This window comes from Halichoerus grypus, chromosome 2 (genome assembly GCF_964656455.1).
Source record: "Halichoerus grypus chromosome 2, mHalGry1.hap1.1, whole genome shotgun sequence".
NCBI classification, from domain to species: Eukaryota; Metazoa; Chordata; class Mammalia; order Carnivora; family Phocidae; genus Halichoerus; species Halichoerus grypus.
Genome location: NC_135713.1, coordinates 4,772,302 through 4,794,794, shown reverse-complemented (window position 1 = coordinate 4,794,794; position 22,493 = coordinate 4,772,302). Strand labels below are relative to the sequence as shown.

The 22,493-nt window shown below is 49.5% G+C and overlaps 1 protein-coding gene across 2 annotated transcripts in view; it reads left to right on the top strand.

The window, feature by feature from the left end:
• Positions 1-8,645: 8,645 nt before the first annotated feature.
• MED10 (mediator complex subunit 10) overlaps positions 8,646-22,493 on the top strand; it is a 136,129-nt gene continuing 122,281 nt past the window's right edge. Inside the window, exons 1-4 of one of the 2 annotated variants that reach the window (XM_036104192.1) lie at positions 8,652-8,861; positions 10,037-10,120; positions 13,345-13,447; positions 15,611-16,253. In XM_036104192.1, coding sequence (XP_035960085.1) covers positions 8,740-8,861; positions 10,037-10,120; positions 13,345-13,447; positions 15,611-15,709 — 408 coding nt within the window. In that variant the 5' untranslated portion in view covers positions 8,652-8,739 and the 3' untranslated portion in view covers positions 15,710-16,253. Of the gene's footprint in view, positions 8,862-10,036; positions 10,121-13,344; positions 13,448-15,610; positions 16,254-22,493 lie in introns of those variants that run through there. The other variant, XM_078066542.1, reaches the window with a different exon arrangement.

Sequence of the window (22,493 nt, the reverse complement as noted above, 5' to 3'; positions counted from 1 at the left end):
CTTAGTTTCCTGACAAAAGCTGCTTCATATTTGCTTATTTCAGATGCTCTTTGCTGGACAGCATCCCAGTTATCTGTCATATCGATCAGAACCAGAAGCAGGTGTTCCAGGTCCACATGCCCTGTGATTTCCTGCAAGGTGAGACTTTGTTTTCTGGATCATCACAATTAGAAGAGCATACCTGAGCACAACTCATTTCTCTTTGGAATGTTTAAGACAAACTTAGACATCAGCTGAATGTCATTAATTTTTACACAGAGCTATGCGACATCAGGCCTTACATGATGTGCTGAAAGAGCTGACAGGGTGAAAAAAGGTACAAAGTCTAAAAAGTTTATGTTCCTCTGTTTGTATGACTTGCTAAAGAGTTAGAGGGCTCATCCTATACATCCCTATTTCTATAATGCTATCCTGCCCTCTGTTGAATTGACAACACATTTTTCATAAAAACTTGATAGTGTAAGTTAATTGCATGCTTATATTTCCTCATTGGCTCACATGCCAATCCTTAGGCCATACGAGTATAATCTTATCTTGTTGTTTTTTAACAACATAGGCTCATGGCTATGGTCATAGGCTCATTACACAGAATTCTAGGTAGAACCACAAATGTTGCATATAAAAGCAAATAGAAGAGTTTTCTTATGGTTTCTCAATAGTTTTTAGTGTAAAAACATGGTACAATTTCTATTTTTTATTGCACAAGGCATGCTCTCTCTTTGACATATGAACCGGATAGAATGAATGGAGCATCTAATTTATTTGAACATTCATTTATCAATGCATCGCTTGGGGGAAAGCAATATCAGCATCCTTTACCAGCTGGAATTATTTTGCCTCCCAATTCTGTATTTAGGGAAAATTTTTTGGCTTATATTTGACCATGTATGGTGCAAATTCTAGTAGCCTCCTCCTAGGGTTATGAAGAATAAATGAAATGATCTATATAAAATGCTCAATAGAATGCTAGATATTGCCTTCAGTATGATCATGACCATCATCATCATCATCACCATCACCATCATCACCATCATCATGATCATCACCATCATCATTACCATCATCCCTACCATCATGACCATCATCATCACCACCATCACCATCATCATCACCATCAAAATAACAGAGTTGCAAATCTTCCCTTCTGCCAGAACTGCTAATGTGCTGAAATCCGTAAAATGAAAAAGCATAAACCAGCTGTTTTGCCCTCTTGGTAGAATAGCACCCCCCCTTTTTTTTAACTTAAGCTGAATCTGGGTTTCAGAATAAATTACAATGAATGGCAAAAAATGTTCCAAATGGCATCACTAAGGGTCATGAGTGCTGATAGAGCAGTAATGTGAATAAAAAAAAAAAAAAGAAAGAAAGAAAAAGAAGAAGAAGAAGAAAGAAAAAAACAGCCTCCAGATTCCAAGGTCACAAAGTATTAGAAGTTAGGAAATTTCCCAGGGGAAGGTTAAGTCCACTTCAGAGGGAAAACAAGCAGCAAAGTCTACAGTCAACAGAGCTCTGTGGGTTTCTGTAGGTGGTGTCCTAACAGGTACACCCTCTAACTTGCTGGGATTTTCCAGCCTAATTCCATTTACATTAGGAGCCTGCAGTGCTTCTATTTTAAAACATTTCTTACAACAAATCAACAGTACTTAGAATGCTAAGTAAAGAAAAAGCAGCCACTGTGTAGCTGTTTAAGGAGAAAAGGGAGAATTTCAGTGCAGGTTTCAGTAGTTGGAAATGCTTTTGGTTCCAGCAGAGAACAGTAGTCTGTAGAGCAATAATTTTGGACAACAGGGAGATAAGTGATCTAAAAATACTTTTTAATTCTCCTGTGCTCAGTGGACTTCAACTGCTCCATTTGGGATGGTTTAAAAGTCTGACTTTACAACCTTCCATTTTTGCTCTCACTCTAGCTGATGCAAGTAAGAGTAGAGGGGAAAGAGAAAGTCTATGAAGACAAAAATGGGAGCTGGTAGACTAATCACAGATCTCAAAAATGTAGGGACTGATAGCATAGTTGCAGTCATTAGGATCTGGCCCTGAGTTAACCACCCTGTGGTCACAATACAGAAAGCAAGGTCTAGTGTTCCTGAACAGAAGAGGAAGGTGTTAGGGGTTGAATTGTACCTCTCCCTGTCGCAAAAGATATCTAATACCCAGTAACTCAGAATGTGACTTTATTTGGAAATAGAGACCTTTCAGGTGCAATCAAGTTTGAATAAGGTCGTTAGAGTGAGCCCTAACCTGGTATGACTAGTGTCCTTATAAAAGGGGGAAATTTGAACACACACACACAGGGAAAACATCATGTGAACTTGAAGGCAGAGATGGGGGTGATGCTTTTGTAAGCCAAGGAACACCAAAGATGGCCAGCAACCACCCGAAGCCAGGAGACAGACATGGAGTAGATTCTCCTCACAGCCTCAGGAACCAACACCTTGATCTTGGCCTCCTAGTCTCCAGAACTATGAGACAATACATTTTTATTGTTTAAGTTCCCAGTCAGTGATATTTTGTTCCAGCAGCACTAGGGTAACATGATCACAAGCCCAGGGCACATCATCAGGCAGGACGAAAGCAGAAGAGCAGAACAGGTAACCTCTCTTAGGACAAAGCTGCTCTTAGAAACTGGCCCGATTGGGGACTATATATGCAAATACGAGAGGCAGCGGAGACAACTCAGAAAGGCTGGAAAACGCAGCAGCACCAACACAGGACAGGGGCATGGTGCGTGGGGCCAGAAGCAAAAACTGCAGAAGCACCCATTTCTCTTAATTATCTGGGAAGCAAGTTGCTGCTAGGGTCCATCCAATAGGAAAGGACAGCTTCCTGGGGGGATCACAGCCATAACAGGAAAGTAAGCATTTGGTTTCCTTATGTTGCTTTTTTGTCTTCTTTTCCCCTGGCCTTTGAATGATCAAAAATCATTTTCGAGCTAGTTCGCCTATGTTTGGGTCACTGGGGGATGTGTACGTCTAGAATGCCTAAATATGTCTGGGATGCTAAGGCATAAAACACCCAGGAATTTTAAGGACAAGTCAGGGGGCATATGGAAGTTCAGTGTCAGAAGAGCCAGACGGAGACGATCAGCATGGCCCCTTTGCAAGGATGAGCAAATTCCTGAAGGCTTCCATGTTAGAAAAACCCAAAAACAAAAAACAAAGGCTGATGATGGGGAGGCTGAACTCTGGTGCGGTGCTTAGTAATTGGGGTGACCATGGATGTTCTGGCTCGTCCATGACTCTGACGAAAATGTTTCTGACGTTTCCTCCTTATGCTGGTGCCTCCTGGAAGTGTTTGGTGGCTGTCCTTTAATAGCTTTAGAAAGTTTCTTTCATTCTTAGTTTTCCCAGAGGTTTTTTTTTTTTTTCTTTATCACGAATCTGGTTGAATTTTATCAGACGTCTATTTTTTAAATCTACCTGAGATGTTTTTCTCCTTCAATCTTTAATGGACTTAGTTACATAATAGATTTTATGATAGCGAAGCTTTCATGCAGTCCCAGAAAAGGCCCAGTAGATCATTATTGCTTTCAGTGTGATGTGTGACCGGTTGTATTTTCCAAGAATGGCTTCAACAAGATCTCCTGTGGCACCTGCTCTTCCTACAATATGATATCTTACCTCTTCCACGGATGACTGGCTGCACGTTCCCTTCTTGGGAATCTAGATGTGCCATGGTTATGTCGGAAGTGATATAGTGGGACTTCTGAGGCTAGGACATAAAAGGTGGTACAGCTTCTGCCCACTTCTCCTGACATCTGTGCTCCTGGAACACACCACCACGAAGTGAGGAAGCCCCAAAGCCCGCAGAAAGACATGGAGGTGAGTGGTGGTCTCCAGCCTACAGTCCAGCTGAGCTCCCAGCTCCCAGCCACTACCAACGAGGTGGCCATGTGAGTGAGCTTCTTGAAAGCAGATTCCTCCATCCCAGGTAAGTCAACTCTGCTGATGTAAGCTGTGAATGCCATACAGAGCCCACACTGCAGGTCTGAGAGCCAAATAGAGGATGGTAGTATTTTAAGCCACTGAGGTTTAGGGAGTTTTAGGGAGGTTTGTTATGCAGCAATAAGTATCTGATATATATCTGATACAATGTAACTGATTTGTTGATGTTTTATTAGGATTTTTGCATCTACTTTCAGAAGAAAGATTGGTCTATATTCCCCCCTCCCTTCCTTCTTTCCTTCCTCCCTTCCTCCCTTCCTTTCTTCCTTCCTTCCCTCTTTTCTTTCTTTCTTCCCTCCTTTACTTCTTTCCACTGTACTTGTCTGCTTTTCATATACAAAAGGGTTGTATAACCCTTTAAAAATGATCTGAGATGTATTTCTTCTTTTTCTAGTCTTTGAAAGCATTCAGGTAAGTTGAAAATTATTTTTCCTTAATGTTTGATTAAAAAGAGATGAACTGGGGCGCCTGAGTGGCTCAGTCGTTAAGCGTCTGCCTTCGGCTCAGGTCATGATCCCAGGGTCCTGGGATCGAGCCCCGCGTCGGGCTCCCCGCTCTGCGAGAAGCCTGCTTCTCCCTCTCCCACTCCCTCCGCTTGTGTTCCTGCTCTCCCTATCTCTGTCTCTGTCAAATAAATAAATAAAATCTTAAAAAGAAAAAAAAAAAGAGATGAACTAGCGTAAAAAGCTGTCAGGGTTTGATACCTTTCATTTCTTTGAAAGAGATTTTTTGTTTACTGGCCAGTTTATTGAAAGGCTAGGATCTGTTCTGATTTCTGATTTCCTATTATTTCTTAAGTTAATTTTTATAAGTTTCCTGGAAAATTGTCCACATCCTCCAAGCTTTCAAAACAGGGACATATAAGTTTCATTGTAAGTGAATTATGTCCCCTTCTTCATGTATAATATTGTTGATTTTCTCTCTCTCTGCCTCCCTGATGGGACTTGCCGGAAATATGCTTGTTTGATTTTGATTCATCTTTTCACCTGTTAGCTTTTCTTTACTGCTGATCTTTTAGCTTTTGGTGAAAGTAGAAAGAGAACTAATGAAATCATTTTCATTTTCATCATGATCTGTCTTTATCACTCCTTTCTATGTAATTTCTGGGCTTGTGATTTCTCTCTTGCTTTTTTTTTTTTTTTTTTTTACTTTTTGAGTTGAGCCCCCAGCTTATTATTTCTGGGGAATTTCCTCTCAAAGTATAGCTTTAGAAGCAAAGAAGAAGTTTGATAAGAAGAGCTTGTCATTCATTTCCAAATATTTTACACTTTCCCCTTTAATTAGGATGACCTTGTCAGGCATCAACCAGATGGAGATGTCTTTGGTAGCAAGTGAAAGACTTGCCATTAGTAATTACACCAGGATGACAGCTGGCTAGTGGGTCTTGCAAATTCAGATGTATGTACATCCATAGATTATTTTAGAGAGTGTGTTTTGGTTTTCAAGTGGTGTGTGTGTGTGTGTGTGTGTGTGTGTGTAAAGAGAAAATAACTTCATTGATTTCTACTATAATTACATTGAGGTCAGAAAATCTGGTCTATGTGATAAAACTTGGAATTTGCTGAAACTTCCTTTGTGATCTAGTGAATGGTCACATTTTTATAAATATATACCTGTGCTTGGAATCCATCTGTTTTCAGGGTTCACTGTTTCTCACAGATCATATTTATTAGTCTTCTTATTTAAATCCTCCACATAGACATATATGGGCCCACTTGATTTATCCTTTTCTGATAGAGGTATTCCAAATCTCCTGTTATGACTATAGATTTTGAATGTTTCCTGATTATTTATCAATTTTTGTGCTAGGTATTGTAAGACTGTGTTAGTTGCTTATAGGTTAATATTAGTAGGTCATCTTGGTGGATTCTTCCCTTTATCATTAAAAGGGTCTTTCTACATTTTATTAATTTTTGATTTTATATGCTTTAACAACTTTCTTCTGGTTGCCTGGCATATCTTATTGTATCCTACCCCTTTACTTCAACCTTTCTGTATGTTTGTTTGGTTGTGCCTTTAGGAAACCCCATAGCTAGACTAAAATAACAACCATAACATCAGCAACATATAATACTTCCAACCTGAGAGTCTTTTTTAAAGTAAGTAGTTAAATCTGCTTATATTTATTGTGATCACCAACATATTTGTCTTTAATTCTTTCATCTTATTTTGTGCTTGTTTATTTTTCATGTTTGTTCTTTGCTTCATGCATTCTATTTCTTGCCTTCTATTGAATTTATTATGTTTTCCTTATTCCCTTCTGCCCAACTGAGTCAGACATTGTATATTCTATTAAAGACAAAACCTTAAATTTTTTAAAATAAAGACTGAACAAAGCCTACGTTCCATCAATATCTATCTCTTTCTTATGAAATGGAGGACTTTTTAAAAAAATTTTATTGTTATGTTAATCACCATACATTACATCATTAGTTTTTGATGTAGTATTCCATGATTCATTGTTTGTGCATAACACCCAGTGCTCCATGCAGAACGTGCCCTCTTTAATACCCATCACCAGGCTAACCCATCCTCCCATCCCCCTCCCCTCTAGAACCCTCAGTTTGTTTTTCAGAGTCCACTGTCTCTCATGGTTTGTCTCCCCCTCCGATTTCCCCCCTTCATTCTTCCTCTCCTGCTATCTTCTTCTTCTTTTTTTTTTTTCTTAACATATATTGCATTATTTGTTTCAGAGGTACAGATCTGTGATTCAACAGTCTTGCACAATTCACAGCGCTCACCATAGCACATACCCTCCCCAATGTCTATCACCCAGCCACCCCATCCCTCCCACCCCCCCCACTCCAGCAACCCTCAGTTTGTTTCCTGAGATTAAGAATTCCTCATATCCAGTGAGGTCATATGATACATGTCTTTCTCTGATTGACTTATTTCGCTCAGCATAACACCCTCCGGTTCCACCCATGTCGTTGCAAATGGCAAGATCTCATTCCTTTTGATGGCTGCATAATATTCCATTATATATATATACCACATCTTCTTTATCCGAGATGGGGGACTGTTAACTTCTTATCCTGATCTCTTCCCAGTCATCTTTTTCTTCTTTGGCAAATATTTTATTTCTGCCTTGTTTTACAATTCCCCTGAAGTTAGCTGTTGTTAAATAGGGAGGGACGTATTTTACCTAACATTTCTGTGTATTCAGAGCAGAACAGAGGCTTTCCATATCAGCTTAGTACACCACATCGATTGGAGTCCCTGATTTCAGTAAGTCTGACAAATCAATTACCTTCACTGGGTTCCCATTTTTGGTCACATCTGGGAGAGATCATCCAGAAAAAGAGCTCCCTCATTTTCCCTAAGACTCTAGGAACTGAATAGTGAGGATGATGTGTATTATGATATTCAATAAAGAAAGAAATCACTGTGGCCTGAGGAGTCCAGAGAGGCTATTGCAGGAGCAAACATCGGTTAGTCCTAGAAGAATGTGCAGGGAAGTTCCTTAGGAACAAAAGCGATGTGACCAAGATGGAATTCTAGTGAGATTAAGGAACAGCAGTTTACTACAGTCTCCGTGCAGTAGGGGGGTTATTCTTTAGAGACAGGAAGCCCCATAGGGTGGTGTTTTATTCGAGCTGGCAGGAGAAGGCCTGACTTCCTTAGGTGGCAGGACTTAGGGAAGTAAGAGCTGAGTGGGAGGTGGTTAGAAGGAGGAGTTAGAGGAGGTGGGTGTTAGGTACACACCAGATGAAGGAAGGGGGCCACTGCTGACCTCTACGGCTCTAACTGGGGGGCAGGGAAAGTACCTTTGTTGGGCTGTTCATGCAAACTTTAGGATTTCATCTCCGCGGGTGTTTGTGAAGATGCTACATTGTATGGTGCATGTTGGTGACTGAGACCTCTCGTGAGACTGGCAGCAGTTAGTGCTAGAAGGCCTCCATCTTGACAGGAGGCTTTAGTCACCATGAGCTGTCCTGGCTGCCAATGTACTCATTTGGGGAAGGCAGATAGATCACTAACGGGAAAGTCACAGGTCTGAAGCCCAGCTTGAGCTGCCTTTTGGGTCAGGGCCAAGGCTGGGCGGCTCCAAGAGGGCCTGGGTCTGACTGAGGGAGGCCAGCCTCCAGGGGAGCAGGCAGAGGCCCGGCTGGACCCTGAGCATCAAGAAATGCAGGAATGGTGGGTCTTTAAGATCTCAGAGATGGCTTATGTCAGAGGGCAGGATTTCAGGTTTCTCTTCCCCATTCTTCATTATATTTTTTCCTGTATTGTTTTAATTATTTACAATGAGTACCTGTAATTTGTATATTCAGGAAAAAAGAAGCCATTTTCCTCGTGGGCATAAGCTACTCTTTCCAAGCACTGCCTGCTGTACTTCAGTTTTAACCAGTCTAAGCTCAAGTAGCTGTCCGCACTCATTATTCTAATTTGATGGACAAGAACGGAGCCTCAGAGGCTAGGGGACTTGCCCAGGGCCAGTGGAGGCAGAACGAGGTCTCGCAGGTCCCCACCGCTGGCTCTTGGTGGCCCTAAAAGCATGCACCGCAGTCCTGTGAACTAACACCTGCAGGATCCCACTCACCGGGGCGGCTCAGGGCTGGGGCGGGGCCGAGATGACGTCCGCCTCGCCCCGCGCTCAAGCCCCGCCCCACACGCCTGTCCAGGGTGCGGACCACGCCCCCACGGGCCCACCCCGCCCAGCGCCTAGGCCCCGCCCCAGGCCCGCCCCCCAGGCCCCGCCTCCTGCCGCCAGAGGAAACGGAAGTGGCGGCGGGCCCGGGCGGAAGCAGGAAGCGGCGGAGCAGGACCACTCGCGGGGCGGTGTTTGCTGCAGGCCATGGCGGAGAAGTTCGACCACCTGGAGGAACACCTGGAGAAGTTTGTGGAGAACATCCGGCAGCTCGGCATCATTGTCAGTGACTTCCAGCCCAGCAGCCAGGCCGGGCTCAACCAGAAGCTGTGAGTGGCGGCCTGAGTCCTTCGGCGTCTGCCGGGAGCCCGGGCCGGGAGCAGGGCGGGGGAGCCGGGCCGGGGAGCCGGGGAGCCTGGGGAGTGGTTTGGTGGGCTGCCAGGCCAGGGAGCCGGTGGTGGGGCTGGGGAGCCGGGGCCGGTGAGCCGGAGGGGTGGGTGGGGAGCCAGGGCCGGGGACCTGGGGTGGGGGCGCGGACCCGGGGCTTGGCCGAGAGCCGCGCCTCTCCGCCGCCCTCCTCGGCCTGGGCCCGCCCCAGGCTGCGCACAGTTGGCGGGCCGGGCCTCTTCCCTCCCGCTTTGCTTTGCTGGGACTTTTTCCTGAGGGCCCATTTGGAGACGTTGTCATGGTCAGATGGTGCCTCTTCTGGGCCTGATAATCAAAGCCCTCCCTCGCGCGCGCGTGACTCCCAGAGTTTTCTCCTGGGCCCTTCTGGGGAGTTCAGTCCATGTCCCCAGAGGAGGCCGACTTCAGGGGGAGTGCACTAAACTGGGTCCCGGAAGGAGAAGGTTGTGAAGCTACCTGCTGCGGAGCCCTGGATGTGGAGGAATTGGAAGGGGGATGGTGGCGAGAAAGGGTGCAGACCGTTTAGTAATTTTTTTGGCAACAGCCCTGTGCTGGCCTTGGTGCTAGGGCTAGTGCTGGATGGACCAGAGGCAAGTACGCATAGAATGAGTGCTCTGGAGAAGGTCTGTAGCTTTACAGCAGGTACAGACCTCAGACGTAACTGCAGCCCAGTGTTACAGACCTAGAGCTGGGGGACTGGCCTGCTGATCTCATTAGGCTCCAGAGGAAGGCTTTCGTCCTCTGAGATTTGGAGGGTGGGTCAGGCGGGAGTGCACTGCCCCATGTGTTCCTTGATACTGCACACAAAACCAGGTGCACATCAGGGTCATTGTTTTTGAGAGAAGATGATCATTTTCATCAGATTCTCAGAAAGGTTGGTTTCGATCCCCCAGTATTGACAGTTCTGCTTTAGAAAGAAAATCTGATATGTGAGGGTATTCTCTAACCCCAAAACTTTCCTAGGAATTCTGTAGCTAACCAAAGAGCTACTCGCCTTGCTTGTGTAAGGAACTTGTGTGAAGCTCTCATTGGCCAGCCAGGTGGGGTTCCTGCTGCCATCTGCATTAACCACATGCCCCATTTTTGCTTTTTCCTGCAGGAATTTTATCGTTACTGGCTTACAGGATATTGATAAGTGCAGGCAGCAGCTTCATGACATTACTGTGCCTTTAGAAGTTTTTGAGTAAGTATCATTCTTGATATTCATTTGAGTATAATTCTTGTTTTATTGTGCTATAATGACGCCTTCAACACTAGCATTTAAGTGCCTGCTCTTTGGCAGGCACAGCCTAGGTGCTGGGGATAAGCCAGTGAAGAAAATAGACAAAAACCCCAGCTCTCAGGGAGCTTATGTTTTAATAGGATTAAAAATTAAAAAAAAAAAAAAAAACCCTCAGTATTGTATTGTTGAGAAAGAGTTACATGTGAATAAAGGGTTATTAAATATGTGAAAAACATCATAAGCTCTCAAAGTCCTGCTTAGACAAAATGGTAGCCATATCACTTTCTTTTTTCTTGAGAGGTAGAAAGTCTTATATGGGCTCTATTATAAATTAAAAAAAAAAATCTAGGCAGAAACAAACTGAGAAGTAATTTGGTGTGGTGTCTTCCAAACTGCCCTGGGAGTGCTAATTCTAGGAGATGGTAAATATCTGCTCTTTTGGGCAAATCAAAAGGGGGTGGTTCTTAGGCCAAGTAAATTTGGGAAGGGTGGTCACTGCTTTTTGCTGGAGAGTGGTGTGTGCCTTTCACAGTTGTGGCCCAGAGAACACCTTCAGGAAAGAAACTTTCCAGGTTGGTTTCATTCAGGTTTTATCACACTGATTTCACCGGTGAAGAACTGGTAAGTAACTGCGACAGGCTGTTTGGCTAAGTGTCAGAGTTAAGCCTGAAATTCTGGACTTGTCCATCCTTGGCCAGCCCGGATTTCTTTTTTTGTTTGTTTGTTTGTTTTTGTTTATTTATTTATTTATTTATTAAATTTTATTATGTTAGTCACCATACAGTACATCATTAGTTTTTGATGTAGTGATCCACGATGCACTGTTTTGTATAACACCCAGTGCTCCATGCAGTACGTGCCCTCCTTAATACCCATCACCGGGCTAACCAATCCCCCCCTCCCCCATCCCCTCTAAAACCCTGTTTGTTTCTCAGAGTCCATAGTCTCTCATGGTTCATCTCTCCCTCTGATTCCCCCCCCTTTATTTTTCCCTTCCTTCTCCTAATGTCCTCCATGCTATTCCTTATGTTCCACAAATAACTGAAACCATATGATAATTGACTTTCTCTGCTTGACTTATTTCACTTAGCATAATCTCCTCCAGTCCCATCCATGTTGATGTAAAAGTTGGGTATTCATCCTTTATGATGGCTGAGTAATATTCCATTGTATATATGGACCACATCTTCTTTATCCATTCATCTGTTGAAGGGCATCTCGGCTCCTTCTACAGTTTGGGCCAGCTGGGATTTCTGTGCCAAGCATTCCCCCCCGCCGCCAGGTGGAGTCAGTTTGGAATGGCAGGAATGTGCTACTCGTTTTTGCATTAAAACCACAAATGTAAGTCACCAGATTTCCTGGAACAGTAAAGGGAAAGGTGACCCTCTTATGTCGCAGCGGGTCAGAGATACGAGGCCTAGTTACAGCACAGCTCAGCAGCTGCCCCCCCCAGGACACATGGGCTGCACTCTTCCCGGTCTCGGCTCTGTCCTCACCGCTGGCTGTGGTGGTGCGTGCGCCCACCGAGTTCTCCGGGCGCAGGTGGGAGTGAAGGTCTTGTGCGTGTGGTGCAGCTCCTGACTCGATGGCCGCCTGCCCGAGAAGGGCGCGCAGCTGGAGGCCGATTTGTCTTCCTCGCAGTATCCTCAGTGGTGCCGCTCTGGCCTTGAATTTGTGGGATGGATGTACTGACAGATACCCAGTGACTGAAGGGCAAACGAGGGCAAGGGGGTTGGGGAAAGACTGCTTAGGGGCCACAGGCAGTGAAGCCTGGGCCACCAAACCACAGCCGGTGGGCAGAAGGGGTGGTTGAGATTCATCTGGGGGTTGGGGCCGAGCTGGCCTCTGAGCTCTGGTGGGCTGCAGATGCAAACCGTCCATCGAAGTGCACGGTGCTGGAGGAATTTCCGGGTCCCAGTGGCCTTTCAGCACACACTTTTGGACACATTGTAGCAAAGATGAAAACTACACCTTGGCCTTCTGTCCAGAATTAGGGGTTGATGTGTTGGCAGAGTGGCCCTCAGCCTTTGGGCCTTAGAAAAAGAGCCCTGTCCGAACGCTGTTGCTGTTGAGGTGGTTATTTGTTTAGGACACTCGAGCCTGTCAGGTGTTTTCTTCAGAAATGGATGTATTTTATTTAGAATGAACCATAATTTTGCTTCTTTCATTCCATCATTTCAAAAACATTGCAATAAAATGGAATTTCTAGAACATGTGACTTACTGATTTTTTTGTTACCTGTCATAATTAAAGGCCAGTTTTAATGCCATTAACGGTAACTTAAGTGTTTTTGATCTGAAGTGACTTTTTTTTTTCCTACTGGAGTGTAAATTGGACTTTGGTGGTGGTGATTTCTTTTTCTTTGTAATGAATAATTCAATTCAGCTGAAGGATATGAAGGTCTGTAAGGTGCAGAAGCAAGCAGGTGGCCCAGTGGTGGTAAGTGGGGATATTCATCTAGGTAGTATGCTCGATGAAGTCTGTGGGTTAATGACATTTTGGGGACAAGTGTCAAAAATTTCAAAAACAGTTTTATATAAGTTTAGAAATAAGTGGATAGAACCTCTGTTAAATACATGTTACTTGGGTGTATTTAGGAAAGTAGTATATCAGGACCCCCACCCCGAAAAGGTGGTGGACCGGTTTGCAAATCGTCTTGGGGCTGGCAGGGCTGGGGCTGTCCTGCCTGTAGGCCCCTCCCCCTCCCGCAGCCCTGAGGCTCCTCTCTGAAGGGCACCCCCAGGGCCCGAGGGGGTGCACCTGGAGCGGAGGCTGTGTCTTGGCCGGCTCCCCGCTGTTGCGCAGCCTGAAACCCCGGCCCACGTTAGTTCTCTCCTGTTAAGAGCTGCCTAACCTTACAGGTTATCGTGAGGATCGGGGGTGGTGGCTCTGAAACCGTTTGAAAACCACAAACGCTAAGACTGTGAAGTTGTAGCGCCACGAACTTGCTTGGTTAGAAGTGATCATTCCTTGATTTCGTGAGTTATTCACATTATTAGAAGTAATGTGAAGTCAAATCATCTGTACTTGCATAAATGGAAGAATCCTAATGCACGTTCCTGGACACAGTTTCGTCTATACAAGGCCATGTGCGGTTATACGGAGCTGACTTTTTTCCCCATCAGAAATCGTTGAGAATAGGTATCGGCCATGAGAATGTTAATTGAGATGTTTCATGTTTCCAGATACATAGATCAAGGACGAAACCCCCAGCTCTACACCAAAGAGTGCCTGGAGAGGGCTCTGGCCAAAAATGAACAAGTCAAAGGCAAGATCGACACAATGAAGGTAAGGCTCTTAGAAGCAGAAAATACGGTCAGAACATAAATACTTACAGAGCACATTTGGCTGATAGACCTTGTTTTTCTCCATACTTGGTAAAATGTAAGCTGTCTCACATGGTTACCCAGCTGAGATTTCTGGGTGTAACGGGCAGTAAGTGAGGTCAGCTCTCCGGGAGCCTTGTGGGGGTGAACACAGGGTAGCAGAGTGTAGCCATCCTTGGAGGGAAGTCCGGGCTAATTTCCATGATTGTGGGCGCTGGCTTACTGTTCGCGTTTGTAAGACTTTCATGTCTCGTGTTTGCACGACTTTCATGTCTCGTGTTTGCACTTGGATGCTTTTCGCTTCCTTCGTTAGGCCACTTCCTGAAGCTCTGGTTGCAGCATTTAGAGCATTCCCTTCTGTTTGTCCAGTGCTTGTCTCCCGCGCCTGAGTCCAGACCCCTTCGGACCCTGTCCCCCGTCCTGCAGTTCTCCACAGAGAGCTTCCTGTGTGTTTCTTTGCTTTGATGAGGACTAGAAAACTCCGTGCATTGTGAACATGAAATATGTAGGGTTTTGGTTTTGGTTTTGTTTTTTTCTTAAATTGACTGCACTGTGGTTCAGCTGGGGTATGTGTGTGGTTTTTCCTTCGGCCGGTGCCATCCCTGTAGCGACCCCACGTGTGTTGGCCTTGCGCCAAGCGCCCTCCTGTCTACTGCCGGGGATCCCCCAGACCCCTGTCCTTCCGTTTCTTTGTGTGGAACTCTGGCGTGTTCTCTGCACACCAACTGTCCTTCGGGCTCAGCGTGTGTCGCCTCTCAGAGGCCTTGCAGACCAGCCTTTCCTAAGTCCTGATGAAGATGCCCCCTCCTCTTTGTCTGCGGCCGCGTAGGCTCCAGGACCTCGGGGCACGAGTGTGGTGTCCCGCGCATGCCCCGAGCCCAGAGGGCGCCTCGCCGTTGGCCGAGGTGTGCAGGGATGGCCGCACACTGACCTCCGGGCTTCGGGCACTGTGGCCCAGTGTGGGGAATGAGCAGAGAGGCTCTGTCCGGGTGACAGTGACGGGTCTGTCCCAGGCTGCCCTGGGGTCGCAGGGCTCCCGTCCCCCCGGGTGATCCATGCTGATGCTCAGTAGCAGGCCCTCAGTGGTGATGCGGTGGCTGTCAGTGGAGTGCCCGCAGCCTCCTTTCTGTTTGGTCATTTTGGGACCTAGTTGCTGTTGAGCTCAGCGTCACCCTGGGGACAGGATGCCGCCTTGATCGATAGGCTGACTGTACTGTCGTGCGAGTGAGCAGACATCCCTCTGTCACAGGCCGTGGGCGCTGTGCTTGGGCTCCCCGTGCTGCCCGCTGTGCCGTGGGGGCACCTGCTGGCGGTGACGCACGGGACGGTCGCCTTCAGTGGGCATCTGTTGCGCTCGCTGGCAGTCTGCGTCACCTGCGATCTGTGCAGGTCTCGTGGCGCAGTTCTGTGGCCTTCGTTGGCTCCGTGGACCAGGTATTCAAACTTCTGAAAGTTGCAGCTCCCACGGTGGTTGTCTGTGGAGGTGCGGTGTCCCTGGAGGATGTCTTCTCACTGCTCTGTTTTTGTTCGTGTCCGTGGTGCTGCGTTTCAGTAGGACTTAGACGAAGAGGTTTTGAGACAATACTTAGCTGCTCTTAAGATCGGATTCAAACACGTGTAATGCTGGTAAGTAGGATCGAGAAGCCGCAGCATTTGTAGTAGACAGGTTTCCAGGTGCTCTGAAAGCTTTGATCAGCTGTTTGCACACTGAGTTTGATATGGTTTGAGTTAATAATTGCTTAATTAAATATTACTTGAAGATTCCTGTTACGTGCGTCGTCTACAAAAGTCATTTTCAGGTGTGTGCATGGCTGGCGCCTTACGAGAGGGGCTTTCTCTTATCTGGAGGATTTATTTCGTGTTGGACTGAGCGTTTCTCTTTCACATAGTTCATCACGTAGCTCTGACGCAGTTCCAGGCTCGGGGGCGTCTGTTGGCAGCCAGGGTCCCGAGTGCCTCCGTGGAGATGAGCCGGCCGTGCGGGAACGGCTGCTTGCCCAAAGGGAAAGCACGCTCTACTCTCTGCTCTCTGCTGAGTTGGAGGCTTTGGGGGTGGGGAGTGTCTTTCACTTGAGTGATGGGTCACAAACAAAGATGTTTTGATGTTGTATGTTTTTCTTCTCAGAAATTTAAAAGTCTGTTGATTCAAGAACTTTCTAAAGTTTTTCCTGAAGACATGGCTAAGTATCGAAGCATCCGAGGGGAGGACCACCCCCCTTCCTAACTTCATCGTCCTGCCGCCCGAAGACCCTCCTGGTCTAGTGTGAGTCGCCGTGACCTTCAGGCAGGCTGTGACTGACAGGGGCACCCATGTCCTCCAGCCGCCCTGTCCTTGTCCTTGGCCTTGGGGGACGGCGGGGCGGGGCCTGGAGGGCTTGCAGAGTTGTGCCCTGGCTGCCCCTCTGTCCCTGATGTGCGTCTGTTCGGTCCGCAAGTTCTCAAACGGCCCGGAGTGCACGTCTTTGAGTGCGATGCATTTGATTCTCCCTGGCAGAGTAGTCTTGAGAATATTAACTACGCTAGGTACATTAAGTTTTTAAAAATTCCTAATGGTTTTGTTTTTATGTACTGTTTCTTTTCCATTTTATTATGGTGTCAAAGAAAGCTAAAAAAAGAAAAAAGAAAAATTGGCTTAATCCAAGAAGTACTTTAAGTTGGTGTCTTATATTTTCAAGTATAACGCATAAAGAATGTGTTCAGTGTAACTGTTTACATGGATTTCAATTAGACATAAGCGTATAATAAAGCCTTTAAGTATTTGTGATTTATTCCATGTAATTATTTTTATAACACTTTATAGTATAGTACAGTGTATCTTGTAAACAGTCAATTATTACTTCCCCAAAGTGTGAATAATATTCATAAAATTTGTTCTCCAGGCATTTAGGCAGAACTCTGGTTCCCCTGCAGCCAGTCTCCTGAGGGCGGGACAAACACTGAGGGAGGTGGATGCATGGCCCTAGGGAGCTGCCCCCCCGGGGCTGCGTGTTCCCCGCCGAGGGTGCACACGTCCCCATGAGTCAGCTGCACACTGTGTAGGCCTGTCCCGATGGCCCTGGGGCCTGTGTTCCTGGTAAGCTTGGGGCGATGCTGGCTGTGGTCTGGGCTGTGTTCTGAGTCACAGGCCTACGGCGGCAGCATTTCTCAAGAGTGACCTGCAGGCCACCTGCGTCCGGGTGACCTGGACTTCTTTATTAGAAAGTGGGCCCTGGAGCGCCTGGGTGGCTCAGTCGGTTAAACGTCAGACTCTGATTTTGGCTCAGGTGGTGATCTCAGCCCTTTGTCGGGCTCTCTCTCTCAAAATAAGAAAGAAGGAAATTGGGTCCTATGGAATCAAGAGGCTCCAGGCTGGGGCCCAGGAACCTGCATTGTCAGTTTGCACCCCCGCCTTGTCTAGATCCGAGAACCACTGCACTGAGGACTCTGACCGCCCCCCAACCCACCTGTGTGCAGTATAAGGGTGTAGTGTGATGTGGGCTCCAGTGGGCTCTGTCCCATGAGTGGGGGTCAGAGCCCACCTTTCACCATCCTTCACTGACCACTTCTTGTGGAATTAGGGGTGCTTGGGCATGCCATTGCTTGCCAAGGCAGTCTTTTTTTTTTTTTTTTTTTTCTTTTTTAAAGATTTTGTTTATTTGACAGAGACACAGTGAGAGAGGGAACACAAGCAGGGGGAGTGGGAGAGGGAGAAGCAGGCTTCCCGCGGAGCAGGGAGCCCAATGTCGGGCTTGATCCCAGGACCCTGGGACCATGACCTGAGCCGAAGGCAGACACTTAACCGACTGAGCCCAGGCGTCCCTCCCCAAGGCAGTCTTGCCCAGTCAGGGGCCAGGCTCCTTAGGAAGCTGCTTCCTCATTGGTAGCAGTTTGATTCTTCGAAACTACACCAGGAAGGCAGCCCCACCCTGGGAACAGGTCTTCTAGATAAGGGGTGCTCCCAGGCCGCGAGGTCCTGGAGCCACCAGCCCCCTCCTGCATTGGTTTTCCGCCCTGACCAATAGCGCCTACGTGAGGGCCGGGGGGCGTGGCTCACGAGCACTTCCCAAACCCCGTCCCCATGAGTCACTCAGTGGACCCTCACTGTGGCCCCTGAGCTGCGGATTTCAGAGCAGGGACTGGGGCACGGGGAGGCCGAGTGGCAGAGCTGCGACACAGGCCACCTGCCGAGCGGGTGAGCCTCAGGGCTCCCCTGCCGCTGGGACATCAGTAGGCAGGTGCCCCGGACCCGTCGGTGTCCGTGTCAGAACACGGCGCCATGACTCCCGGGTGCTGGTGGTCTTGTCCCTGCCTCCGTGAGAGCTGCGTTCCCGTCCCCTCTGCAGTGCTGCCTGGTGCGTCCAGAGGCGTCGGGGTTCCCGCCCCTGGCTCCGAGGCTCACAGGACGTAGCTGGCGGTGGGGCGCTCTTCACATCCCGGGCCTCGGAAGCATCGTGGCCTTCGGCCCTTTAATACCCATGTCTGAACCTTGGGACGAACGGGTCCTCATCAGCTGGGGGGGGGATGTTGTCTGGAGGCAGTGGGGAGGGGCACCGTCCCACAGGTGGTGGGGCTGCTACCCCGGGCCCCGCGGGGGCAGCTCACTGGTTGTTCCCCAGTCTCCTTTCTGGGAGCATCTTGCCCTCTTGGGTGTGTGGCCCGGCTGCCTGGGAACCTTTAACTCGCGCGTGTGTGTGACGCCCCGAGCACCGCAGCGGATCCCCAGTGCATCGGCATCTGGGCTCGGGATGCTGCGACGTCGCCTTGCCGTGTCCCTGGGCTCGTGGCTGGGTCCCCGCTTGGCACCGCAGCAGGCCCTGTGCTCCTCGCGAGAGCCGGGCGCACTCAAATCCTCTGCCGGCTGCTGGGCCGTGCTTCCCCCAGAACCGCCTTCTGTCACTCTCGCGAGGTCAGAGGGGCCTTGGGGGCTCCGCGGGTGGCCGTCCTGCAGTCTCACTGTGGAGGTGGGACCTGGATCTCCCGCGCACTGTCCCCAGGACTTCTCCACCGGCAGGTCCAAGACCCCACCTCAGACTCAGGAGGCGCCCACCTGAGCTCACTCTCCCGAGGCCTTCGGCTGCTCTCCAGGGCTTCCGGTCAGTTCGGACCATAACCAGGGGGCTCCTCCCGATGCAGGATCGACCGTTTTGTGATTGCCTTTTCTCTCTGGTATGCCTACCCATGGACCACCCCCCACCCTCCGAATTGCCAGGTCCTTCTTCGATTTTAAGCTCTTCTCCCCACTGCTTCCCAGAACGGATCAGCCAACCGACCCCAAAGCCCAGTCATGTGTGGTGGTGCATACTTGAGTCTCTGTACCAGCCCGAGGCTGGCCCTGGTTCGTGTGTGGGGCCGGGGCTTCAAACGCCCGCTCTGGTCCTCTGTGCTGCCTCCGTGGTGAAGAAAACAAAACACAAAAAGCGTAAGCCCACTTTATGCAGAAATAGAACGTCCTTCATCTCTTTGGGGGCACAGGCGCACCTCGGACACGGTGGGTTGGGTTCCAGACCGCTGCAGCAGAGAGAGTCAGGAAGTTTCTCGGTTTCCCGGTGCATGTCAGTTATGTTTGCACTATACCGTAGTTAAGTGTACAATAGCATTCTGTCCAAAAAAAACAATGTACGGACAATGAAAAGATCCTTTATTCCTGAAAAATGCTGACCATCATCTGAGCTTCCACAAGTCAGAATCACCGATCTCCAATCCCTGTAACAAACAATAATAAAAAAGTCGTTTCAAGTACTGTGAGAATGACCAAAATGTGACACAGGAACACAAAGTGAGCAAATGCTTTTGGAAAAATGGGGCCGATAGATGTGCTGGACAGAGGGTTGTCCCCACCTTCCCTTTGTAAAAACGCAAAATCTGATGCACGACAAAGCAAAACGCGATGAAACGAGGTAAGCCTGTGAAACAGATGCGTCCAAGACCTAATTTCTGTGTTAATGTCAGAATTTTGATCAGTCCCTCTGCAGAGGTCCAGGTAGAGCGGAGGATTCTCCAGGGATGGGAGCAGGCCGTGGGGAGGGTCCTAGGAGTGGGAAGGGCTGTCCGCGCACGTCCCCACTCCGCGGCACCTGCTGCCCCCGGGAGCTCTGCGGCTGCCCGAACAAAGCGCCACAAATTGGCCGGCTTGAGCCAATGGAAATGTGGCTGACGGTTCCGGAGACCAGAGATGACGGTGTTGGCACAGCCGCACCGTCTCTGGAGGCTCGGGAGGGTCCTTCTGCCTCCTCCAGGTTCTGCTGGCTCCAGGTGTTCTGTGGGGCCGCCTCCTCTGGTGTCGGCCTGTCTTCATGTGGCGCTCTGTTCTCCACGTGCCTCACCACTGTGTCTCTCACCGTGATGTTTATTGCTGGACTCAGTCCCCCCTGACCATCCAGGATGATCTCATCTCGAGAGTCTCAATTGTATCCGCAAAGACTCTTTCAAAGGAAGGTGACAGTTACAGGGTCTGCATGGACACAGCTTTTGGGGAGCCACCATTGCCCCCGTCACTGTGCCCTTTTGGGCAGGTTCGGCCGCCCAGTGTCCAAGCTTTGCTGCTGAGGGGCTGCCATGTCTGTACCCCCAGATCCGTGCAAAGCCCGGCTAATGCCCATGTGACTGAGCCCCTTCTTCTCGGGACGCTGGCCATGAGTTGAGAGTTTAAGACCAAGGGCTGGGGGGCGCCTGGGTGGCTCAGTTGTTAAGCGTCTGCCTTCGGCTCAGGTCATGGTCCCAGGGTCCTGGGATCGAGCCCCCCATCGGGCTCCCTGCTCTGCGGGAAGCTGCTTCTCCCTCTCCCACTCCCCCTGCTTGTGTTCCCTCTCTCACTGTGTCTCTCTCTGTCAAATTGATAAATAAAATCTTAAAAAAAAGAAGACCAAGGGCTAGTGAAGACAGTGAAGTGTGTGTCTCCAGGTAGAGACAGAATGCTTTTTGTTGTCTTCCCTCTCCCATAAGATCATTTTTTATTTTTTTAAAAGAAAAACATGATGCAAAAAGAAAGAAAAAAGACACAGACCTTGTGGTTTGGTGATGAGGAAGAAGCATCGTGGGTGACAGTGAAGTTTCGAAGCTGAAGGCTGAGACACGCATCAGCCGCACCTCATCGCTGCAGGTGTGTGGAGGCCGGGTCCGCGAGAGAATCGGCCGAGCGGGGCAGCTGGAGCCCGGCTGCAGGGTTGGGGGGGCTCGGGCAGCTTGGGGAGCTCGGGGAGGGAGTTCACGGAGGGTCTTCACGGCGTCCGCGGCGCTGCCGCATAGGCTCACGGAGGACGGAGCAAATGTGGCGAGAAGTGACCAAGCCGCACTTCCTTCGGACACTGAGCCTCCCCATTATTGTCTTGAGCCCCAAGGACACACGCTCTCCCGTGTCACATGACACACGAGCTCCCGCTGATCGTTTTTATCAACATGGTCTCTGAAAGCAAACATTTATAGTGGGTTCTTGTTTTTTGGTAAGTGTACCGTGAACACAAAGATGTGGGACGCACACGTGCATTTCATTGTAAAACGTTGGAAGTAGAGGGGCGCCTGGGTGGCTCAGTCGTTAAGCGTCTGCCTTCGGCTCAGGTCATGATGCCAGGGTCCTGGGATCGAGCCCAGCATCGGGCTCCCTGCTCCCTGCTCCGCGGGAAGCCTGCTTCTCCCTCTCCCACTCCCCCTGCTTGTGTTCCCTCTCTCACTATGTCTCTCTCTGTCAAATAAATAAATAAAATCTTTAAAAAAAACAAAAACAAAACGTTGGCAGTAGAGGCAGAGGACATGTCTTACTCGAGGGCCGTCTTCAGCTGCAAGTACGGATCTCACGGGCCGCCCGCCTGCGTTCTGTGCGCACCTGCAGCCTGCTCAGCGGGGCTGGGAGGGGACGGCCGCCTGCGGTAGGGACCGCGTGAGCAGCAGCTCCGGCCCGAAGCGGATTCCTGCTCCAGCGGCCGCTGGCGCGGCGGGGGTGTTCCAGGATGACCCGGAGGGGCGGGGGCGGGCTCGCAGGTGCCAGCAGCAGTCAGCGGTTCGGAGGACGGCACCTGTCCTGGCTGGGGCGGAGCCACGCAGATGGCGGGGACCTCAGGGAGCCCCTCGTGGGGCTGTTCCAGGCCCAGGTCTCTAGCTGTCGATGGCGGCCTGGAAGTAGTAGAGGGGGACAAAACAATGATTCCTGTCACTGCAGCAGAACCACACAGACATACATACACGTATTTCTACCCTGGAGAGCGCGTCGTGAGCGCTGTGTGTGTACACGTACGCCCATGTACACACGTGCACGCGCTGAGCTGTGACCCCTCGTGCGCGCGGCCTCACCGCCCACGTGCCGGGATTTCGGGATGGGGCCGGTGAGGAGGGAGGGAAGCGAGATCACAGGTGGGATCCCGACAAGTAGGACGGATGGCGCCGGAGGGCCGGGTCTGCCTCCACACGCACGCGCTAAGGGAAGTCCATGTGCGGACGTGGCGGGGGGGGGCAGGGGGGGCTGTCTACGACCCGACGAGGGCTCTCACCAGGACCCGACCTTGCCAGCACCCCGATCGCCGACTTGCAGCCTCCAGAACTCTGAGGACTGGGTACCGGGCGTTGAGGCCGCCCGTGTGCTGCCGTGGTCACGGAGGCCACGCCAGGGCACAGCTGTCCACTCTGAGTGCCTGGGACATCGCATCATCAGTCAGCCCATAATGACCAGTCAGTAAAGAGTCACGCCCTTTTATTATTTCTCCGTTAATTTGATGTGGTCTGATTGCTGGTCTCGGGTCCCAGAGCAACCGTCTGATTATTTTGTCCGCTACGCCCAGCTCATCTGCCCAGTGGGGTGCTTAGTCCCGGCCTGAGGAGGAGGGGGACGGCGGAGGGGAAAGGGGGGGGCGGGGAGGGTGGTCCTGTGGCGTCTCCGTGGTGGGCAGTGGCCCGCTTAGAGAAGCCAAGGCTCAGGTCCTTTGTTACCTTCTTGGAACTTTTCTGTCCACTCAATCCTGGACAGAAGGGAGGCAGGCTGGCTGCGACCCCGAGGTGGGGCCCAGACCAGTGCGGGTCACAAGAGCCCTCTTCCTGGCCAT